This window comes from Schistocerca gregaria, chromosome X (assembly GCF_023897955.1).
Source record: "Schistocerca gregaria isolate iqSchGreg1 chromosome X, iqSchGreg1.2, whole genome shotgun sequence".
In the NCBI taxonomy this organism is placed as follows: domain Eukaryota; kingdom Metazoa; phylum Arthropoda; class Insecta; order Orthoptera; family Acrididae; genus Schistocerca; species Schistocerca gregaria.
In genome coordinates, this window is record NC_064931.1 from 44,036,397 (window position 1) to 44,059,715 (window position 23,319).

At 40.8% G+C, this 23,319-nt stretch overlaps 1 protein-coding gene across 11 annotated transcripts in view; it reads left to right on the forward strand.

Moving 5' to 3' along the window:
- The window catches only part of LOC126299504 (guanine nucleotide-releasing factor 2), a 361,975-nt gene that overhangs the window by 215,403 nt on the left and 123,253 nt on the right, over positions 1–23,319 (forward strand). For 8 of the 11 annotated variants that reach the window (XM_049991454.1, XM_049991453.1, XM_049991461.1 and 5 more), the window contains exons 6-8: positions 7,341–7,681; positions 19,950–20,141; positions 20,432–20,625. In XM_049991454.1, the coding sequence (XP_049847411.1) occupies positions 7,341–7,681; positions 19,950–20,141; positions 20,432–20,625 (727 nt within the window). The remainder of the gene's footprint in view (positions 1–7,340; positions 7,682–19,949; positions 20,142–20,431; positions 20,626–23,319) is intronic. The other 3 variants (XM_049991460.1, XM_049991459.1, XM_049991457.1) reach the window with 1 other exon arrangement.

The following is a 23,319-nucleotide window of genomic DNA, read 5'->3' on the forward strand; positions in this document are numbered from 1 at the left end:
TTTGTTTCATTAGACTTTTGGCTTTTCAAATAAGAAGTGCTCTTTCTGGAATAAAATGTTTGTGCTTTGACTTTGTGCACTTTCTGGTCAGTGGTGATCTTATTGATTTCTTTCAAGACTTGTTTCTTTATGTCATCGATATAACATTGCATTCAGCACCTTCATCTCAGCAGTGTAATTACTGCAGGTTGAGTATGTATCATTCCTTTGATACCCAAAAGCTGTATTGAATTTAGTGTTGAATACTCTTATATGCATTTCATATGGAATGTTAAAATTCTAGCATTTTTCCTGAATCAATTCATGCAGTTTTTCTACCAAAGGTTCTTCTGGGAGATACAAATTTTTAGTTTTTATCTATGTTGTAATGTCTTGATCTACCCTTAAATAAATGAATATGATCATAAACAGCCATTCCTTCTTCCATAATTTTCCATGGCCTACCTCCATGCTTACCCATTCCAGCACGAAGTGTCTTGCCCAGTTTCAAAAGTTTCAGAACTGTCATTAATCACCACCTAGTTATTCCAGGTACTGCCCTGAAGGCTTTTCTTTCTATAGGAATGTGCAGTGTCGTTACCTTTCACTCTTACTCTGTTGCTGAAATTACACTCTCAGAGGTGTGCTTCATCTTCATTCTTCCTTGATCACCTTTTATGAAATGGAAGTAGTGTCATGATACCTTTCAGATATAATAATTGTTCATGTCAGTCTAATATATCACCAAATTTTCGTATAATATTTGATCTTTCTTCAGCACTTACTACCTCAAAACAAATTAACCTACAGTTGCAGTCTTCTCCTAGTTCATGCGACTGAATCTTTTTGTCTTCATGACTGTATTCATGACTGTATTCATTCACCTTCATAATTGCCTTTCCCTAACACTATTAGAATCTGAAGGTCTCTGTATTCCATCCTCAGATGGAGTACTCATCATTCAATATAAATAATAACCCTACTCGCAAAGCAATCAATTTTTGACAAGCTATTGTAATTGGATAGATCTAAAAAAAAAAAAAAAAAAAGCCGTGGCAGAATACACACATAAAAGATGGTTATAACTAGGCAAGCTTCTTCAGGCAGAAGGGTTGAAGGGGAAGGAAAGGGGATGAGGGGTACATTTCAGGAAAGTCACCCAGAACCTTGGGTCAGGAGAGACTTTCCAGACAGGATGATAAGGAAAGAATTTCCAGACAGTATTATAAGGAAAGACTTATTGTTGAGGACTGCACCGGATGCAATTTGAAAACCTGAGACCATAAAAGTGGAAGACAGGGTAATATGCAAGACAGAGATAATTGTTTAAACATTTTACATGCGTTAATAAAAATGAAAACTTAAGTGCATTTTATGTAACAGAGGTGGGAAGAGGATGGTGAAAAATGGACAGGTAAGAAAATGAAACATGTAGAAAACTAAAATGGAATGAAGAAAGGAGTGAAGAAATACTGAGATGGAAGAAATTAATGCCAGGTGGGTGGTGAGAACCAAGGACATGTTGGCAACTGTCAGAATGTAAGTACTGTTGTTTGTTCGTAGGTTTAATGTGGACTGACGTGTATAGCTGGCCGTTGGTGAGGATGAAATCAACATCAAGGAAAGTGACACAGGATTTGGAATAGAACCATGTGAAATTTAATTGGGAGAAGGTATTCAGAGATTCCAAGAATATTAACAGGCCAGTCTCACCATAAGTCCATATGGTAAAGATGACAATGTATCTAAACCAAACCAGGGGCTGAAGATTTTCGGATCCCCGGAAAGCCCCCTCCAAGCGACCAGCGAAAAGCTTGGCATAGGAAGGAGCCATCCTGGTTCTCGTGTCCAAAACCCTTGATTTGCTTGTGTGTCTGCCTCTCAGAGATGAAGTAGTTGTCAGTAAGCACAAAGTTGATTAAGGCGAGTATGAAAAATGTTATAGATTTGGAATTATGTGGGCAGTGACTGAGGAAATGTTCAGCAGCAGACCGACCATGCACGTGGGAGACGTTGGTATAGAGGGAAATGGCATCAATGGTGACAAGCAATGGGTGTGGTGGGAGTGGCAGGGGCATGGATTTCAGATGATGTTCACATAGGAGAGAAGTCTTTGTACTACAGGTTGCTAATGCTGATCAACCAAGGCAGATATATGTTCGGTTGGTACCCTGTTTTCCAGCTATAAGCCCTCAGGTTTTCAAATCTCTTCCAGTACAGTCCCCAATGATAAGTCTTTTCTTCGCATCACATCCAGTAAGTCTCCCCCGACCAATGGTTCTGGCTGGGTAACTTTATCGAAATCTACCCCTTTTCCTAGACCTCTCCAGTCCTTTTCCTTCACCCCTCTTCCTTCCCCTTCAATCCTTCTGCCTGAAGGAGGAGCCACTGGCTCTGAAAGCTTGCCTGTTAGAACCTTCTCTTATGTGTATGTTCTGCAACTCTTTGGTGAGTAGATTTCTTATCCATCCAGTTACATAATATAAATAATAAACTATTTAAACTGAAATGAATAATTTAAACTCTTCATTACCAAACAGAATGTCTCAAACTGAAGCAGCGATTTTTGCAACTACCAAAAATGCACAATGAAGAGAGAGTTGCTGTTTCTTGCTCCAACATGTTTACCAACCCACAAGGAATCTAATATTTTATATACAACATCATACAGAGCACACTTATTCCCTGTAGCAAGAGGCATTAGCACGTTCTTTCCCTGCATGCATAATTTGAAATAGGTTATGGAACATAGACTATTCATATTCTCACACTAGTCTGTTAACAGTATTGAACAACACGGAATCCTACGTATCATGGTATACATACCTCATTTTTGGAAAAAAAGTAGACAGAGCACATTCTTTTCTTGTACTCTTCATTTGTAAGTAACATAAATGTTTATGGGACTTTCAGACTGAAATACTGACTCAGTAATGAAGTTTGCTTGTGATACATGCTCCATTCTCAAAATACAGGTCACTTTGCTAATGCACACAACTTGGAGGTGGCCATTTCCTATCCTGTGATGGAAGAGATTTCCATTGCCAGCAAGGTGGTGGTGATCCTGTGTTGGATGGTGACCTTAAGATTGGCTATCTCATTGGTGCTATTTGGGTGTAGTGGCACTGAGTTTCACTATCTCGCCACACATCTTCTCATTACCATTAACAAAAATGTGATAATATACACTCCTTCAGGAGAGAGTCAACCTTAAGACAATTGATACACTAGTCACCAAAGTGGTGGTGCCAATTAAAAAAAAGGCTTGCATCAGGTGAAGGGCAATGCAAGTTTTTTCCTTTTATTCGCTGATGGATTCTGGTATACAGTGGGTAATGCAAATGGTACATTTTTATTAATGCCCCACAACAGCACTCATGAAAATCAGAATTTGTTGCCAATGTCAAACAATACATAATGTATTGTATATTTGCAGATTGTACCCATGTCTGTCTGGTATTACACCATTTTAAGTAAGATAATGTGTGATTCTCAGCCTGGTGTGAGCCTTCCAGTTTGATGCTCTTTAATGGTTTGTGTGTCAATTCATTACTTATTTTCAAGCAGTGTCTCATTTGGACTCGAGAGAAAATGTGGATCCTATCTGTACATGTCTGTCATGGAAAAGTTTGAGGTGTTCACTAGAAATCAAACACAGGATGTCTGTGTCAGTGGCTAACAATAATAAACACTAGGTCACACTGGAAGTCAGTATATACACATTTTCAATGATTTTTTAAACAATTTCATTGGATATATTAGATTACAGATTCAAATTTGTCAAGGCCTGTCCACTATGATACAGTATGACATAATTTTTACTACATATATTTTTTGCTCTGATTGTTAATATATACTTGGATGTCCTCTGATTGTGATTTTACACTAAAATTAAGGTGTTCTCTGGAATGGCGACTTAACTCAAATCCTAAACAATAAATAATTCTTACATACTACACTATCATGTCATATAGTCTGAAACCACAATATTTCTCTCATATTTGACTGAAATTTAAGCTGTGCACAAGAGTTTGAAGTGAATAAAAACCTATTTAGTACATTTGATGATCTGTATCTTGATTCAGTGTATTTCAACTAAATCATCGTTCCAGAGAACACCTCAATTGGTTTTACATTAAAGCATAATCACAGGTCAAAATCAAATGCGTAGATTCATCTGTGGTTCATTGACAGAATTATAGATTATTGTAGAGACTAGAGCTTTATAAAGATTGATTGTAATATAAATCCTACACTGAATTTACTGTGACACTAACTGTTTTGCCACGTGGAGTGGCTGCGCAGTTTGAGGCGCCGTGTCACGGAGGTTTGAGTCCTTCCTTGAGAGAGAGAGAGAGAGAGAGAGAGAGAGAGAGAGAGAGAGAGAGAGAGAGAGAGAGAGAGTGTGTGTGTGTGTGTGTGTGTGTGTGTGTGTGTGTGTGTGTGTGTGTGTGTGTGTTTGTCCTTAGCATAAGTTAGTTTAAGTAGTGTTTAAGTCTAGGGACCGACGACAGCAGTTTGGTCCCTTAGGAATTCGCACACATTTCAAAATTTTGAACTAACTGCTTTATATGTCATGGCACATGATGGGCCACTGGCAGTTCTGTATCTGATACTGTCCACCTCTCTGCACAATAGTACACACACACTAGTTGGGAACTTCTCTTTCATTATCTCACATTCCGGAATATAGGTAACACTTTTATGTTTAATTCCAAAATTCAGTGTATATACCACATAACTTGATATTCTGCACTAGGATACTTCTTTATTTATTTTTACCACATTAATTTTATTTTTCTATTTGCTGTTCCTATTTTAAATGTCAACTTTTATGAGTCCTAGGGTGGGAGCATGTTATACATGATAATGTCATGTGAATGCTTATGTCATTGTACAGAATTATGCATGTCAATGCCTTTAGATGATATATTGTTTTACTGATAACTTGAGTAAAATATGTTTTTGTTGGAAATTATGTTCAGCTGCATGTTGTCAACAAGGGGTTAACTTTGTTCTTGGCAACAGTTTGGGTGTGGTGGCCATGCATCCTTATGGACAGCTGATGGGTAGACACACCAACTTGTAAAGCTGTGCAGTGTTTGAAGCAGAGTTGGTATGTGCATGGCTGATTTGACAGGTGGCCCAGCATCTGATGAGATAGGATAAGCCTGTGACAGGACTGGAGTGGGAAGTGCTGGGTTGGTGGATGGGACAGGTCTCGCACCTTGGCCTTCCACAGGGATATGATCCCTGTGACATTGAGTTGGGAGTGGGAGTGGCATATGGATGGACTATGATGTTGTGAATGCTTGGTGAGCAAGGGACCACCACTTTAGGATGGGTGGGGAGGATCTTGGGTAGGATGTCCCTCATTTCAGGGATCGTGATGGATAATCAAGGGCCTGGCAAAGGATATGATACATTTGTCGCAGTCATGGATGGTAATGTGTGATGAAGGGGGCACTTCTTTGTAGCCCATTGTAAGGTTAGTGAGAGGATTGTAGGTGTCTGTCTGGTTCAGGTTTATTGATGATATCTTACTGATGTTTTGATACCTCAATGATGTGGTGATATCTTAATGATGTGGACTCGGGGCTCCTCATTCTGTCACAACGGTGACACATTCTCTCCCATGTGTTTCACCTTGTTCTGCTACGCAGTGTGTCATCTTTCTGCACTTTGATCTCCACACATCTGTCCACATTAAACCCCCTAACCACCAGCATTACCTGTGGTTTGGTAGCTGCCATTCCTCCCACCCCAAAAAAATCTTTCCCATGCAGCCTGGCCACCTGTGGATTATGTATCACTGATGATAACTCCCTTGCCCTGTATGCTGAACGTCCGATGAAGGCCTTTACAAACAGGCACTACATGCCAAACCCTAGTCCACAACCACATTTCCTGTGTCATGCCCTCAAAAAGTCTTAACCTCCGAACACCCTAAGAATCAACTGTAAATGAGCTGCCCCTTTGTCACCTAATATCACTCTGGACTGGAACAAGTGAACCACAAGCTTTATCAGGGCTTTGATCATCTATCATCATGCCCTGAAATCACAGACATGCTACCCAAAATCCTTTCTACCACTCCTAAAATGGTTTTCAATTGCTCACCCAACCTACTAAACATTCTAATCCATCCATATGCCACTCCTACTCCCAACACCATACCACAGGGATCTTACCCTTACCAAAAACTAAGATGCAAGACCTGCCCAACGCACTAAGCCAGTGTTTCCTACTCCAGTTCTGTCACAGGCTTATCCTACTCCATCAGAGGCTAGGCCACCTGCAAAGCAGCTGTGTCATATACCACCTCTGCTTCAAACACAGCGCAGCTTTTTATGTCTGTATGACTAACTATCAACTGTCAACCAAGTTGAATGGCCATCACCAAATTGTTGCAAAAAACAAAGTTTACCACTCAGTAGCCCAACATGCAGCCAATCATAACATGCTCAGTTTCAACGGCTACTTAACAACTTGAACCATTTAAATCCTTTCACATGCTCCACCCAACAGTTTCCTCTCTCTTCATTTTGCCACCCTCTCCCAATTCATGTTCTCACATCACCTTCAGTGTGTGCTGCTCCCCACCGGCTCCAACAACCATGCCTCGCATGCGATTTTGCCACTCTTCCCTCCTGTATTCATAGCCAGCAAACTGCTCTCCCTCCCCCCTCCCCCACCTCCCTCCCCCTCCCCCACCTCCCTCCCCCTCCCCCACCACCCTCCCCCTGCCCCACCTCCCTCCCCCTCCCCCACCACCCTCCCCCTGCCCCACCTCCCTCCCCCACCTCCCTCCCCTCCCCCTTCCCTCCCCCTTCCCTCACCCTCCCCTCCCCCTCACCCTTCCCTCCCCTCCCCCTCCCCCTTCCCTCACCCTTCCCTCCCCCTCACCCTTCCCTCCCCTCCCCATTCCCTTCTCCCTCTCCCCCTTCTCCCTCTCCCCCTTCTCCCTCCCCCTCCCACTCCCTCCCCCTCCCTCTCCCCCTTCCCCTATCTCTTCCCCTCCCCCCTCTACTAGCCTTACCAGACACAACTGCCAACCCAACCTAGTCCACCTGCCACAAAGCAGCACTAAAATTTTAGGTCCAGTTGGCGCCATATCGCCATGGAGGGGGGGGGGCGGCTTGTGGGCGGCGGTGCAGGAAAGCATGGCTGTCGATGACTCAATGTTTCTATGTTTCTGTTTTATATGACATTCAGTACTGCTTCATTGTGATCAGTGGTTGAAGCCAGTTGTGGAAAAATAAAAACATTAGCAGCAGCTCTTATGGATATAAAAATTTCTTTTTTTGCAATGCATGAATTTCCAAAGATGATACTGGATCTTTAAATGAATTTTTCCCCAGGAGTTACCATATATCAGAAGGCAGTGAGGAACCACCACCACTCCCACCAAAACGTCGGCAGCGCTCAACACGACCAACACAACAGCAGCAGCAGCAGTTGCAACAGCAGCAGCGTGATGTTGAAAGTTCAAGCCTTGAAGGCAGTGGCGGACATCTTGGTACCAGTCTAGAGAGGCTCAGTTTACGTAGTCGTTCCCCAGAGGACACCTCCTCCTTACTTAGTGCATCAGCTGGTAGTCTGGATTCTGTTCTCAACCATTCACGGGATGAAGAAGAGTTACAAGCTCTTTCAGGACCTGCTGATGAATCACTCCATTCTATTGATGGTTCTCTAGTACCAGGTAGGTCTAGACACAGTTAATAGCTTTATTTTATCAAATTTTCTCTAGTTTTTATTGCTGAGGACCTAATTATAGTATCCAAAATTTCCTTACAGTGAAGCCCTAAATTGTCAGTTTAATAGTGTCTGGAGTGTACCCTGTATCATTTATGTTTGTAAGAAGAGTGAAAGGTAAATAGCTGAAATTCGCATACACAAAGAAACAATCAAATTCAACACTAAAAGGATTGTTGTTATCTTGTTCCGGAACCAAGATCTTTTATGAGATGGAAAAAGAATCTAGTGCAGAGATTTGTATTCTCTGCTTTCCATGTTTGTCACCATGTGGTGTAACTCCTCCATATCTGCTCCCCTCTCCCCTCTCCCCCGTTCCCCCCTCTCCCCCGTTCCCCCCTCTCCCCCGTTCCCCCCTCTCCCCCGTTCCCCCCTCTCCCCCGTTCCCCCCCTCTCCCCCGTTCCCCCCTCTCCCCCGTTCCCCCCTCTCCCCCGTTCCCCCCTCTCCCCCGTTCCCCCCTCTGCCCCCGTTCCCCCCCTCTGCCCCCGTCCCCCCCTCTGCCCCCGTCCCCCCCTCTGCCCCCGTCCCCCCCTCTGCCCCCGTCCCCCCCTCTGCCCCCGTCCCCCCCTCTGCCCCCGTCCCCCCCTCTGCCCCCGTCCCCCCCTCTGCCCCCGTCCCCCCCTCTGCCCCCGTCCCCCCCTCTGCCCCCGTCCCCCCCTCTGCCCCCGTCCCCCCCTCTGCCCCCGTCCCCCCCTCTGCCCCCGTCCCCCCCTCTGCCCCCGTCCCCCCCTCTGCCCCCGTCCCCCCCTCTGCCCCCGTCCCCCCCTCTGCCCCCGTCCCCCCCTCTGCCCCCGTCCCCCCCTCTGCCCCCGTCCCCCCCTCTGCCCCCGTCCCCCCCTCTGCCCCCGTCCCCCCCTCTGCCCCCGTCCCCCCCTCTGCCCCCGTCCCCCCCTCTGCCCCCGTCCCCCCCTCTGCCCCCGTCCCCCCCTCTGCCCCCGTCCCCCCCTCTGCCCCCGTCCCCCCCTCTGCCCCCGTCCCCCCCTCTCCCCCCTCTCCCCTCCCTCTCCCCTCCCTCTCCCCTCCCTCTCCACCCTCTCCCCTCCCTCTCCACCCTCTCCCCTCCCTCTCACCCTCCCTCTCACCCTCACCCTCTCCCCTCCCTAACCACCATGCCTACTTACTCTTTTATTTTTTCTATTATTATATTATTATTATTATTATTATTATTATTCAGGAGCTGCTTTTGCTGAAGCTATTAAGGAAGGCTAGAGTGTAGCTGCCTGAGAGGTACTTTCACAAACTGCTTGTAGCAAATTTTAGTTGCACAGGTTTGCCAATTTTGCAGCCTTCTACTATTGATCTTATGTTTCTAAAGAAAAGTAGTCGTCCTGCTCTTTTCCATTCCTTTGACAAGGACTGATTTTTGGTGAAGGGAAGAAAGAATTCATTTTGCGAAGAGGTAGTCAGCATGGAGCATAGACAACATTTCACTGAATACAGCTTAGTTTTGAATTAATTTATTACACGAACCCATCACAGTTTTACTTTCTGTTTGAATTTGATCATCAGGTAGAAAAATGTACAGATAATACACAGATTGCCACTCCTGCACCACCACCACCACCACCACCACCACCACCACCACCACCAGATGAATATCCTCCATGTGGTCCTAATATGTAAAATATGATGTCTATATATGCGAGCACATAAATATGTATCAAGAACATGGGATATAATGACAGTATCCTGAAAAGTAAAGATATTTGTTTTTGTAGTACCATGTTCTAATAAAGATAGTAAATAAAGAATCACAATGATTTGGTCCATGCTTATATGTTAGTACTGCTGCAGGGTAGTAATCTCAACTTAATTGAGAACAATTGAACAACTGCAATAGATAGTTTGGAGTAGAAGCAGCACAAGTTTGATGTAGAAGCAGCACAAGACAAAGGAGGTACTGAATCTTATTTGAAAAGCAAACCAGAATCTATAACACTGTGCAAAAGTGTTTCAGAAGTCATCAAAAGAGACAAACTGATTCAAATGTATTACACATGAGACATTTATGTACATTTCATCCTCTGTGAATATCTGTACTTTCTGTAGGCCTGAAAATTTTGAGAGCTATAACCTCTTATATATCATGTAGATTGGCTAAGCTGCTGATTGTAATACTAAGTAACTACTTATATTAACAGGGGGCAACAGCTGCAAAATTACTGTAAAATACACTTTTGAGAACAGTACTTTATTAGCACAGTGCTGATTTCACAGAAGAATCTTGGGAAGCCATTTAGTCTGTGAAAGAGCATAACAATAAAATTCAACAATATTTGAAAGATAGTGAAACATGATAACGAAAACAACTGGGTCTGGAAGCTTCACACATTAAAGCTAAAGCTGTCATTGATCTGAAGGTTGGTTTGAACACCACAGTGCTTTACTAGGTACGCTCCTATTTGGAGTTCTTTCAACCTTTAAACTTACTTACCAGCCTGTTAAGGGGGAATTTAAAGTTTAACGTGAACTCTGAACCACAGTGCAGCTCGGCATTTTTCGCATTGACAAATATTGCCAGAGGCAAAATAAGTGGCAGATTAAAAATCTTCAGGCTGGCTGGGGGTAGAACTAGAAACTTTCAGATTCCTTATTCTGGCACTTTACCACTGAGTCACATCATCACACATTTTGTTAGCAAGAAAAGGAAAGAGGACTACCAATATGTACAGAAGTGCGCAGAGAATATCGCCCTCCCCTCCCCCCCCCCCCCCCCCCCCCCTCAGTTGCATTCTGAGAATTATTTATAAAAGTAAATCAGAAAGAAAGAGGCAATCCTCCATTACAACACTACATTAAGTACATATGTAGTGGCATATACTTAATGAAATCATGAACCTAATTGTTTTACCTTTTACATCTATTTGTCACCTTCTTTCTTGATTGAAAATAATTTAGAAATTTAAAGTAAATGTTTGTGCATGTGTGTAATGGCCAACAAATGAAGTTCTGTAGTGATCCTCCAATGTTAGGTGGAGAGAATGATATAGCAAACTCAGTTACATGAAGATTATTTGGAATCGTATACTTCCACTGAAGACAACGAAAGGAGGGATGCCAATGTTATAAGAAAGGAACAAATGGGAGCTGACAAGTAGAAAAAATCTAATAGAATTAAAGGTGCACAGATTATGGAAATCAGAAGTACAGTGAAATTGTATGGTAATGGGTCTGATTATGAAACATCTGCTAAGATTGTATAAATATTGTCACTCTTCAGGTAGTCATTTGTTAAATCAGCACGTTTTACAGTGTCTATCTGTTCCTTAAAAAAAGAAAGAGAAAACATTTGCATAACATGGAGAAGTTGTCACAATGAAACTAGTGTTTCAGGATGCAGCTACTGTCCTTAGCAGTATCTTCTTCATCTAGAAAGATATTAGCTGTGGTCTGATGACATTTTGATTTCATAAAATAGGAACACACCAGCTGTGGGATAGGAAAATTACTGTTGAACATTTCATCAACAGCAACGGCATTAGATAAGAAGCAAAAGCTCAGAAGCAGAATGATGGGTGAGGAATATGCTATGCCCTACTCAGAGGAACCATATAAAATTGTCCAGTGAAACTGCTGAGAGGTCTAATGCATGTGGTTACTGCCAGTAAACTGCTTTTGTTGAGAAGACTGATGAATACTGTACACTTTACTAGTTGACAGTACTAGTTGACGTTGGGTTAAAAGAAACATGCACATTGTACTGCGCTGAGTACTACATGACATAGTGTACAAAGAACATAACATGATACACGAGACCTGACACAGCAAAAGGTACACACTGGCAAGCAGGCAAACAATCAAGTGGGGATGTACTGAGACTGAGCAAAGACAGTTTTACATAAAAGCAAAGCCATATAAAGATCATGGCCCATATGAATCCACAGAGATTTGTTTGAATACTTTTGACTGGACTCGAAAGAAACCACAAATAACAGCTGAGGCATTGAGAGGTCAGTTGGCACATAAATGAGGTTGATGCTGAGTCAGGAGCACATTTGCTAGCAAAAAGCTAACTCTCCAGGTCAAGCTGCAGTCCAACACACAGTTATAATCTGCCAGCAAGTTTCAAATCAGCATGTACTCTGCTTCAGCGTGAAAGATCCATTCTCAAGACTGAAAAAGATGCTAAGCTTTCATAGGATCTACATATGGTCCATAGCAGAGGTGTGGTCTGCAACTACTAACCATTTCCTTTGGTGTTCCACTTCCAAGTAGAGCCTCCGTATGAGCCCTAATTTCTCATACCATAGCTTCGTGAATTTAGGTTGCCAGTGGTAGAATTGTTCTCGAGACAGCTTCGGATGCTGATTCTCTAAATTTTATAAATAGTGTTCCTCTAAAAGAATGTCGCCTCCCATCCAGGGATTCGCATTTGAGTTCCTGAAGTATCTCTGTAATAGTTGTGCATCGATAGAACCTATTGGTAACAAATCTTAGCAGCCCACCTCTGAATTGCTTTGATATCTTCCTTTCATCCAACCTGGTAAGGATCCCAAAGACTCAGCAGTACTCAAGAATGGGTCACACTAGTGTTATGTGTGCAGTCACCTTTACAAATGAACCAGACTTACCTAAAATTCTCCCAATGAACCGAAGTCAACCATTCGACTTCACTTTCACAGTCCTTATGTGCTTGCTCCGTTTCATATGTCTTTGCAGTGTTAAGCCTAGATATTTAATTGACATAACTTTGTCAAGCAGCACACTACTATGCTATATTTCAGCATTGTGGGATTGTTTTTCATACTCATCTGTGTTAACTTACATTTTTCTACATTTAGAGCTAGCTGCCATTCGTCACACCACCTAGAAATTTTGTGTAAGTCATCTTGTATTGTCAAAAGTCTTTATGTGTTGACACCTTCATGTACACCACAGCATCATCGGCAAATAGCCACAGATTGCTGCTTACTATGTCTGTCAGATCGTTCTTGTACATAGAGAACAAGAGTGGTCCTGTCGCACTTCCCTGGGGCACTCATGATGATATCTTTGTCTTTGATGACACTCACTGTCTGAGCCAACGTACTAGGTTTTATTACTTAAGAACTCTTCAAGCCACTCACTTATCTGAAAAGCTATTCTGTATGCCAATATCTTTGTTGACAACCTGCAGTGGAGCACTGTCTCAAATGCTTTTCTGAAATCGAGGAATGTCAGGTCTGCCTGTTGCCTTTCATCCTAGATTTGCGCAATATAAAGTAAGAAGAGGGCAAGCTCAGTTTCTCATGCATATTTGTGGACAGAAGCTTTTCCATCTCAAGTAAACTGATTATACTCTTAACTGTGAATATGTCCAAGAATTCTGGAGAAAACCAGTGTTAAGGATATTGGTCTGTAATTTTGCAGGTCCATTCTTTTACCCTTCTTATAGAGAAGAGTTACCTGCACTTTTTTCCAGTCACTTGGGACTTTGCACTGGATGAAACATTGCTGAGATTAGATATTAATACTTGTTCCATAGATCATGAATACGACACTTCGTAATGATGTGGAACGTGTCAGGTTAATGAAAGATGTCTGTACAAGATATTACGTTACACAAAATATTGCATGATACTAATGCTTAAGTTAGTTTTTTTCCCTCCCTTAATTTATATCTAAAAATTCAGCCAATGAGTAGAAGGAGTTGTCATCTGGAAATTCTCTTAATTTATTTTTAAATGTTGGTTGGCTATATGTCAGGCTTTTGACACTGTTTGGTAGGTGACCAAAGACTTTTGTGGCAGCATAATTTACCCCCTTCTGTGCCAAAGTCAGATTTAACCCTGCATAGTAAAGATCATCCTTTCTCCTGGTGTTATAGCTATGCACACTGCTATTACTTTTGAACTGGGCTGGATTATTAACAACAAATTTCATAAGTGAATTTATATACTGTGAGGTTACTGTGAGGATCCCTAGATCCTTAAATAGATGTCTGCAAGATGACCATGGGTGGGCTCCAGCAATTATTCTGATTACACGTTTTTGAGCAATGAATACTTTCCTACTCAACGATGAATTACCCCAGAATATGATACCATATGAAAGCAGTGAATGAAAGTAGGCATAGTAAGCTAATTTACTGAGATTCTTATCACCAAAATTTGCAATAACCCTAATAGCATATGTAGCCGAACTCAGACGTTTCAGCAGACCATCAATGTGTTGTTTCCAGTTTAACCTCTCATCAGTGGACACACCTAAAAATTTTGAAAATTCTACCTTAGCTACAGACTTCTGTTCAAAATCTATATTTATTACTGGAGTTGTGCCATTTACTGTACGGAACTGTATATACTGTGTTTTATCAAAATTTAAAAGAGAGTCCGTTTGCTGAGAACCACTTAATAATTTTGTGAAAAACATCATTTACAATTACATCACTTAGTTCTTGGTTTTTGGATGTTATTACTATACTTGTGTCATCAGCAAAAAGAACTAACTTTGCATCTTCATCAATATGGAATGGTGAGTCATTAATGTATATCAAGAACAGTAAAGGACCTAAGACTGAACCCTGTGGGACCCCGTGCTTGATAGCCCCCCCAGTTTGAGGAATCGGCTGTTGTATTAACATTACATGAACCACTTATTTCAACTTTCTGCATTCTTCCAGTTAAGTATGAATTAAACCATTTGTGCACTGCCCCCTTTCAAACCATAATGATTTAGCTTATCTAAAAGAATTCCATGATCTACACAGTCAAAGGCCTTTGAGAGATCACAAAAAATACCAATGGGTGATGTCCGGTTATTCAGAGCATTTAATATTTGATCAGTGAAAGCGTATATAGCATTTTCTGTTGAAAAGCCTTTCTGAAAACCAAACTGACATTTTGTTAGTACTTTATTTTTACAAATATGGGAGGCTACTCTTGAATACATTACTTTCTCAAAAATTTTTGATAGAGCTGTCAGAAGAGAGATTGTGCGATAGTTGTTGACATCCGACGTATCCCCCTTTTTATGCAGTGGTTTTACAATGGCATATTTCAGTCTATCGGGGAAAACACCCTGCTCCAAAGAGCAATTACATAAGTGGCTGAGAATCCTACTTATCTGTGGGGGACAAGCTTTAAGTATCTTGCTGGAAATGCCATCAATTCCGTAAGAGCTTTTACTTTTCAGTGAGTTTATTATTTTACTGATTTCAGAGGGAGAGGTTCGAGGAAATACAATTGTTTCAAACTGCACAGGTATGGCCTCTTCTATTAGAAGCCTTGCCTCTTCTAGTGAAGATCTAGATCCTACTTTCTCCACAACATTTAAAAAATGATTATTGAAAATATTTCCAATTTCAGATTGTTTGTTAGTACACTTGTCATTCAATTTTATGGCACTAAAGTCTTCCTGTGCTCTTGGTTGCCCTGTTTCCCTTTCAATAATATTCCAAATTGCTTTAATTTTATTATCAGAGTTACTGATCTCAGACATGATACACGTGCTTTTGGACTTTTTAATAACTTTTCTTAGTACCGCACAATAGTTGTTATAATATTGAACAATTTCGGGGTCAGTACTCCCTCTTGCTGTTAGATACAGTTCTCTTTTACGGTTGAAAGATATTCTTATTCCTTTAGTTAGCCAAGGTTTTTTATATGTTTTCTTGGTATTATGTTTCACTGTTTTCTTGGGAAAACAATTTTCAAATACCCTTAAAAATGTATCGTGAAATAAGTTATATTTCAAGTTTGCATCGGGTTCCATATACACTTCATCCCAGTCTAGCAGCTTTAGGCTTTCCCTAAAGTTTGCAGTATTTATATTGTTAATTGAATGCACTGCTTTGAAATTCTGATTTGATATACTGCATGGAGCTATGTCATGTACTGTAACCAGCTGTGCACCATGATCTGAAAGACCATTATCAACAGGATAAGCATTTATGTCCTTAAACTTATCTTGGTCTATAAAAAAAGTTATCTATTAATGTCCCGCTGTTCTTTGTTATCCGAGTAGGAAAATCAATGACGGAGCTCAAATTGAAAGAACTGAGTAATACTACAAGGTCATTCTTCCTATCACACTCTTTCAGGGAATCAACATTGAAATCCCCACAAATGATAATTTGCTTCCCTCTGTCTGACAGATAGCACAACAAAGCATCCAAGTTTTCTAGAAATAGCTGGAAATTCCCTGAGGGGGTCCTATACACTATTACAATTATGAAAGTGCCATCATTTAGTTTTAGGTCAGTGGCACATGCTTCCATATGTTGCTCTACACAAATTTTTTTTAGTTTCTAAATGTTTTGTGCTGTGGAAGCTTTTGACATACATGCAACTCCTCCTCTCATTATATTATCTCTACTTACATGTGCAGCTAATTTGTACCCATTGATGCTAACCTTTTGCATATCAGTGACAATGTGATGCTCAGACAGGCATAGTACATCTATTACATTCTCAGTTTCTGTATCTTCTAAACAAAGCAGATTCTCATCAATTTTATTCTTCAATCCCCCAATATTTTGATGAAACATACTAACATTTTTCATTTTACTTTTGTGAGTATCTTGAACTTTTTTAACATCTTTAGTACTTGCCTGGCTGAGTTTCCCACTGGACACTGATCTTACACTAAAAAAAGAGTTACCACCATGAGATGTAGTTCCTCCCCCCTTTAAATTTCCTGCTATCAGCCCAGCCAGTTTACCCTTCCCCTTCTTGTTGAGGTGTAGGCCATGTCTAGTATAGTCCCACCTACAGAGTGAATCAACAGGAACCACACCAATGTGTGACCCCGCATCAGATCCAAGTAGCCGTTCCAACTCCAAATTAACTCTCCTGACAGAAGAGCTCAAATGAGGCTGGTCGTGGTGCTCCAGAACCGACACAAACCCAACACTGGTATGACTCGATGCCGATGCAATATTTGCCAGGTCACACTCTATGCTGTACCCCGGATCTCTGTCAATACTGTTGCCCGGCCCACCCACAATAACCACGGTATCTTCCTTAGTAAAGCCTCTACATAGTGAACCTAAATCCTATGTAACCTGTCCCAGTCCAGCACTAGGTTTGAAAAAACTTGTGACCTGGTATTCTGACCCTAATTCATCCTGCAGAAGTTGGCCCACACCCCTAGCATGCGAAGTACCTAGCAACAAGACTTTCTTTCTCTTTGCACACTTCCCTACCTTCTTATTCAATTTGCTGCTGAAAAAATCAAGCTACGTAAGAGGGCAATGCCATAGAGCACTCTTTGTAAAAGGAAATTGGAATTCTATCCAGACCTAGTGACTTATTTATTTTTAATTCTTTCAGTTGCTTCTTTATGTCAAAGATGCCTATTACCATGTCCTCCATATCGGGGTCAGTGAGATGGTGAAATGGCAGTATGTTTGTATGATCCTCCTGTGTGAATGATGTCTTAGACATGAAATGTAAAACTTCAGCTTTCCTTTTGCAATCTTCTACTGCCACACCAGACTGTTTGAAAAATGAGTGGATAGAACCCTTCAACCTGTTGAGTAGTTCTTACAAAGGACCAAAATTTCGTTGGGGTCTCAGCAAGATCTTTCACCCATGTACGACGGTGGAAGTTTTATGTTTCGTGCATCAGTCTTTTTACAGATGCACGATCTCTACCATCTTTTATATGCCATCATTTGCTCATTCTCTTTTGAACCAAAAGTGCAACACTCTTTGTTTCCTCAGTATTTTCTGAATTGGATTATTAAACATGGTAGGTCTCTCCTGTCCTTAATCCACTTGCTTGGCACATACTTCCCCAAAGCACAATATACAGTCCTTTTAAACTTTGATTATAATTCCTTTGCTTCCGTAATCCATGAACTAAATAATGTCAGCTCATTTTCGAAGTGAGATGCTAACAACTGCTTATCAGCTCTTTCTAGCAAAAATACTTTCCTAGTTTACTTGATTGATTTATTAACTTAAGTGATTGTCTTCACTGTGATAACATCATGACTACTAATCCCTGTTTCTGTATTGATACCACCAGAAAGGTCAGCGGTGTTTGTTGTTAGAAGGTTAGAAATATTTCTGTAGCATATGGGCTGTCAAATTAACTGCTGAAGAAAGTATTCTGAAAAAGGGTTCAAATGAACTTCACAGGACCAACCGTCTGTCCATACCCCTGCATGAATCCATAGACTCGCAGTCTATACTGCGTAGGTTAAAGTCAGCTCCAACTAATATTGCGTAATCTGGGTGTTTTCATGCTACCGAGCAGAGATTTCCTTTCAGTGACTCTAAAACAGTCAGACGAATTGGGTGGTTGGTAAAACATTCACAATTAATATGATTTCACCTAGAACTGTTATAGTTGACCACGTAACTTCACTGTCAAACCCAAGTGACAGGTGTCATTGCTGCTGATATGAACCACACTTTGCAGACAACTTTGCCTTGCACACACGATAGCTGTAGGCATGGTTGCGTCCACATGTCGGATGAGGCACCCGGGCAGATGTACCGAGTGAACATTGGATTTCTTTCTGGTCCTGAAAACAATTTCTGTAAGGGGCTCCATAATACACCTATCATTGGAGCTCCCAGTAACTAGCAAACCCCTCCCCCGACGTGTGCCTGCCCTGAACCTGCTGAAGGAGGGCCACTTGTCCACGCATAGGGAGAATGACTTATTGTTAGGTGCAGCTTGGCCCAAAACAAGAATAACCAGTAGCATTTCTGAGTAGCAAGAGCAATAGGATTGCTTCGGAAATACCGTGGCGTGCATCTGACATTTGAATGACGTGACATTCCTTGCTTGCTATGTGTGAGATGCCAAATTGGGTTCATCCTATTTGGGTATAGCTTGTGTGATCTGTCAATTTTCCTTTTCAAGACAAGCTTTTCCATGACAGCTGAACCATGATTCACCATACAAGAAGCTGTACACATTTGTGAGACGGTATCTCTAGTGTGGTTCCAGGCTGTCATGGATGAAGATGGTCATCACATAGAACAATGTTTGTAACTCGGAATGTAAATGTGATACGCAATTAACAGATGTTACCCTCTCATGTGGAAATTAAAATGTGTTTCTTTCAATAGTTTAGTCATTATTTCTCTTCTGCACGTCCATACAAATGTATCCACAAAGTTTGTCGTATGATCATTCGTTTTTTATAGATGTCCTCTTAGGTAGCAAAAGTTTAATTATAGCCCCACTCTACATCAACATAACATTCATCCAGATTTGAGAAGATATTATTTCCCTCTCAAAATTATCTTACTAACATTCAGAAGTGGGGCATACTGAAACCATAGAAAACAATTTGGAAGACAGTATTACAATTTTAGCTATGTCCTAGTGACCATCATGCCAGTATTTCACTTCTTTACCTGTTTTACTACTACTGTTGCTGCTGCTGCTGCTGCTGCTATTATTATCAAGTTGTATAGCTAATATCTTATATTTGCAAATGAAATTTGAATACATACAGGATATTATTTTCCTACTTTAAATATAAGGCAATTTTTTGCCATAAGATAGCTGCCCTTGCTATATTTATGAAAAGCCAGAAAGCTTATGATTTATTTTGAAACATAGACAAAAAACCATCTCGGAGATGTACAAGTCTGTTAATGCTGGTAAATTAGACACCCAAGAGCAGATGGAATACAAGGAAGATAGGAATGCAATATCTTCCTAAGAGAAAAATGCAAAAATCTGAACAAGTATGTCAGTATGAGAACTACAGTGACAATTAGATGGAGGTGCAAATTCACCAGTTGTGGAGGATTAAAATCTTTGCTTTTCTTCAAAATGCTGTATTTGTTCCCTTTCAACAGCCTAATATGCACAGGTTGCCATCTATGGTCTTAGGGTTTTTTTATTTTATTTTTTATTTTCTTGTGTGTGTGTGTGTGTGTGTGTGTGTGTGTGTGTGTGTGTGTGTGTCGTCTGCAGAAAAATATTGTTACACATACTGTTCAAATGACTTTATTCTTTGTGTGTAAGTAGCTCTCCGCTTTTACTGCTGATTCTGGACGTAAGTTACCTCTCAGGCAAATGAGCTATATTTCTTCCACTAATTGCAGTTGTTGTTGTTGTTGTTGTTGTTGTTTTAGGCTTGTTTTGTTTGATTTTAAGTATATTTATCTGAGAGATAGGGAGAGTGTTGTTATGTTTCATCACATTTCAACAGTCTATTTTTTAATTTTTTATATCCATTTGGCTGTAGATATAAAATAATATTTTTTCCAGTACACTTTTTAAACCACTAGCTAATACAAACGACATACTTGTTGCATTACAGGCTCAACTGTGTTAATGAATGGCAGCTCGTCTTCTAGTTATTATGAAGTGTCATCCACTGTGACAACTGATCAAATACAATCTGTGATAGGAAGTGATAAAAGTCCTTCCCTGTTGACCCCTCATTCTGACTTGCTCAAGTCCCCATTGTTCTCTACGGATATGCCTGGAATAATGCCTGGTACAGTTATTGGTAGGTACATCGTTACGTGCGTTTTTTGGTGTGGAAGGGAAATTTGTGTTGCAAACTTAGTGTAAAATAAAATATCCTGGTTAGGATACTGGCTGTGGCATCTTCATTTTCTTGGTAAAAGCACAATTCTTTCAGAATATGACAATGTTTACAACCTCCTTATAAACCACTGCTAAAAGTCCCTCTTCTTTGAGCATTTTGCTATACTAATTGTGAATGCTTGCAAGCTATTCAATATTTGCAATTATGCTATTTCATTGTTCTTGTAATATAATGCTCCTTTATTGCAGGATTTGATTCATCAGTTAACAAGCTCGATTATTCAGCATCTGAATCGGGCTTTGCTTCTATGCATTCTGTGCGAAATTCGTGCCAAAGCTACACTGCATCGTCAGTATCTTCACAGCAGTTCAGCTCATCTGTGTCACGTTCATCTCAGCAAAGTACTATTTCCTGTGAATCAACCAGCAGCAGGACATGGCAGGTGACAACCTACAAATTTATTAACTCTTTGTGCGAGTGAGTAGATTCTCAAACAAAATACTTAGTGAGGTGAACAAGTGTACATTGTGTGTTTCTTGGGAACAGAACTGAGGGCACTTGTATGTTAAGTTCCACAGTGGTTAAAAATGGGACAAAAGTTTCTTTGAATGTTGAAATTAAACTGAATTAAGCTAAAGTAGTAGTTAATAATTGTGAGTAAACAAGAAAAATGTGTACCTAGCAGCCACCAAAAGTATAACTCATCATTGTAATCATACCATCATCTTTATCATGTTGTACAGTTTACAGTTCCTGGCTATGGCAGCTTAGTACACAAGCCTCTCCATCTTTCCCTGTTCTCCCTCTCCACTTTGTCCCACTCTTCTCCCCTCTTCTTCACACATTCCTTCACTCCAATGATCTAAGTGTCATTCAGCATTGTTCTATAGCTCTTGCCCCCTGTTGTCCAAGGGTCTGTCTTGGTATCCTGCCAACTCCCATTCTTTTAACATGCCCATATCATCTTAATCTCATTGTTTCTTTGGTCTCTTGCATGGGCTTCTGTTTCACTCTTTCTCTCACCACCTCTATCCATTCTAGTAAGTCCTATTCTGTGTCTTTGACATTTCATCTCACAGGCCTGTACCCTGCTCACCATGCCTTTTCTTCATTATCCACATTGCTGATGCATACGAGTATTGTAGCATAATACACTCGGTATAACGTGTGCTTACTTGTTGGTGATGTCCCTGTCCCAATCCAGGCTTATTGTACTCTGCAGGAATCCCTTGCTTCCCCTTTCTCCAACTGTCTTCTGTTGTGCACTGCAGGTAATTGGGACTTCTCACTTTCATTAGTACTTACCCTCTTAATACATACATCCATTGCTCCTCCCCTCTTATTCCTCGTTGTCACCATCACTTCACTCTTCCTTGCATTAAATTTCAATCCATACTGTCCCACCACTTCTCCTCAAACATTTAGCCTTTCTTGTACCTATCCTTCTCCTCCATTTCCCTACTCCATGGCTTTCATATTTTCATCTCCTATCAGCATTGCTACTCCTGTCAGTATTTCGTCTGTAATGGTAATGAATACTAGAGTGAGAAGGACATTGTACTTCACATTACTTATTGTGCACTAGCAGTTCTGAGCATGACTATTTCTCAAAAGTATGTATAGCAACAGATGTGAATACACTGTCCTTGCGTTGGTATAGGTGCACTAGAGAATAGGCCATGCGTGAAACTATTCATGCACAATATAGTAAAGTAATCTGAAATACAGCCTGGTGGAACAATGACCTCCTTCAAATTTGTTGAGGCTGTGTTGCTCAACCAGAAGAAAATGAAAAAAAAAAAAAATAGAAGGGGGCAGTGCACTCCCATACTTCAGCAAAACTGTAACTGCTAGTGTAAAATTATAAGAACAGTGAAGAAACATGTTATTCCAAATGGTATGTTGTTGTTGTTGTTGTTGTTGTTGTTGTGGTCTTCAGTTCAGAGACTGGTTTGATGCAGCTCTCCATGCTACTGTATCCTGCGCAAGCTTCTTAATCTCCCAGTACCTATTGCAACCTATATCCTTCTGAATCCGTTTAGTGTATTCATCTCTTGGTCTCCCTCTACAATTTTTACCCTCCACGCTGCCCTCCAATACGAAATTGGTGATCCCTTGATGCCTCAGAATATGCCCTACCAACCGATCCCTTCTTCTAGTCAAGTTGTGCCACAAATTTCTCTTCTCTCCAATTCTATTCAATACCTTCTCATTAGTTATGTGATCTACCCATCCAAATGGTATACGATAACCATATTTTGCAATTTCCAGGACTAAATAGTGCTTCAGTATCAGTAACTGGTAACTGTGTGTACTTTCCTGATGAGTCATTACAGTTGTTGGGTATTTTATATTTACTTTATATTCAGAATTTATGCATCACCATAGTGAACTAATAGTTTTACAGAGTTTTTCAAAATCAGTCTTGGGAGGAGGCAGTGTGGGTGGCAAAGGAGGGAAAAGGGGGGGGGGGGGGATAAATGGTTTCCATATGTATAGCTTTCTATTCGCATTCCCCTAACTAGTGACAAATGCCAAGCAGGTCAGAGTTCAGCTGGACTTGACTGGTTCCAGCTATGATGAAGCTAGGGTTCACAAATTAGGTTCCAACTATAACCACCTGCCTTTTATTGCCACAAGATTGACTCATAAATTCACAAATTGAACAGAGTGTATAAAAATGGAATTTAGTACATTACTTAGAAACAAATAAAGCAGAAAACCCCATCATAAAGACCTTCAATTTAAAAATAAACAATCTGCCAAAGAGACAAAGGAATGTTAAGAGAAATCCTTCATTATCACGTAGTCCTTAACACATTTACTGTTTCCCATTTGTGTGTGATTTGTGAAGGCATGTAATGTCATGTCTGAATGGATCATATAGATTTTAAGTTGTTAGCTTGATCAAAATTGTTCTTGTTTTTACAAAAAATTAACTGCAGCAATTAATTTGGCCTGTTGTGTACCTACCAAATCCAATAATCAAAAAGATCTGTAGAGAGTGCACCTGGGTAGGCACTATGAAAACTAAATGTTTCTTTCTGCAACAGGCCATGAACGTGACAAAATGTATTTGGTGTTTTTTGAATTAATGTAAAGTAGTTGTACCAAGTACAGAAAGACTAATTTACTT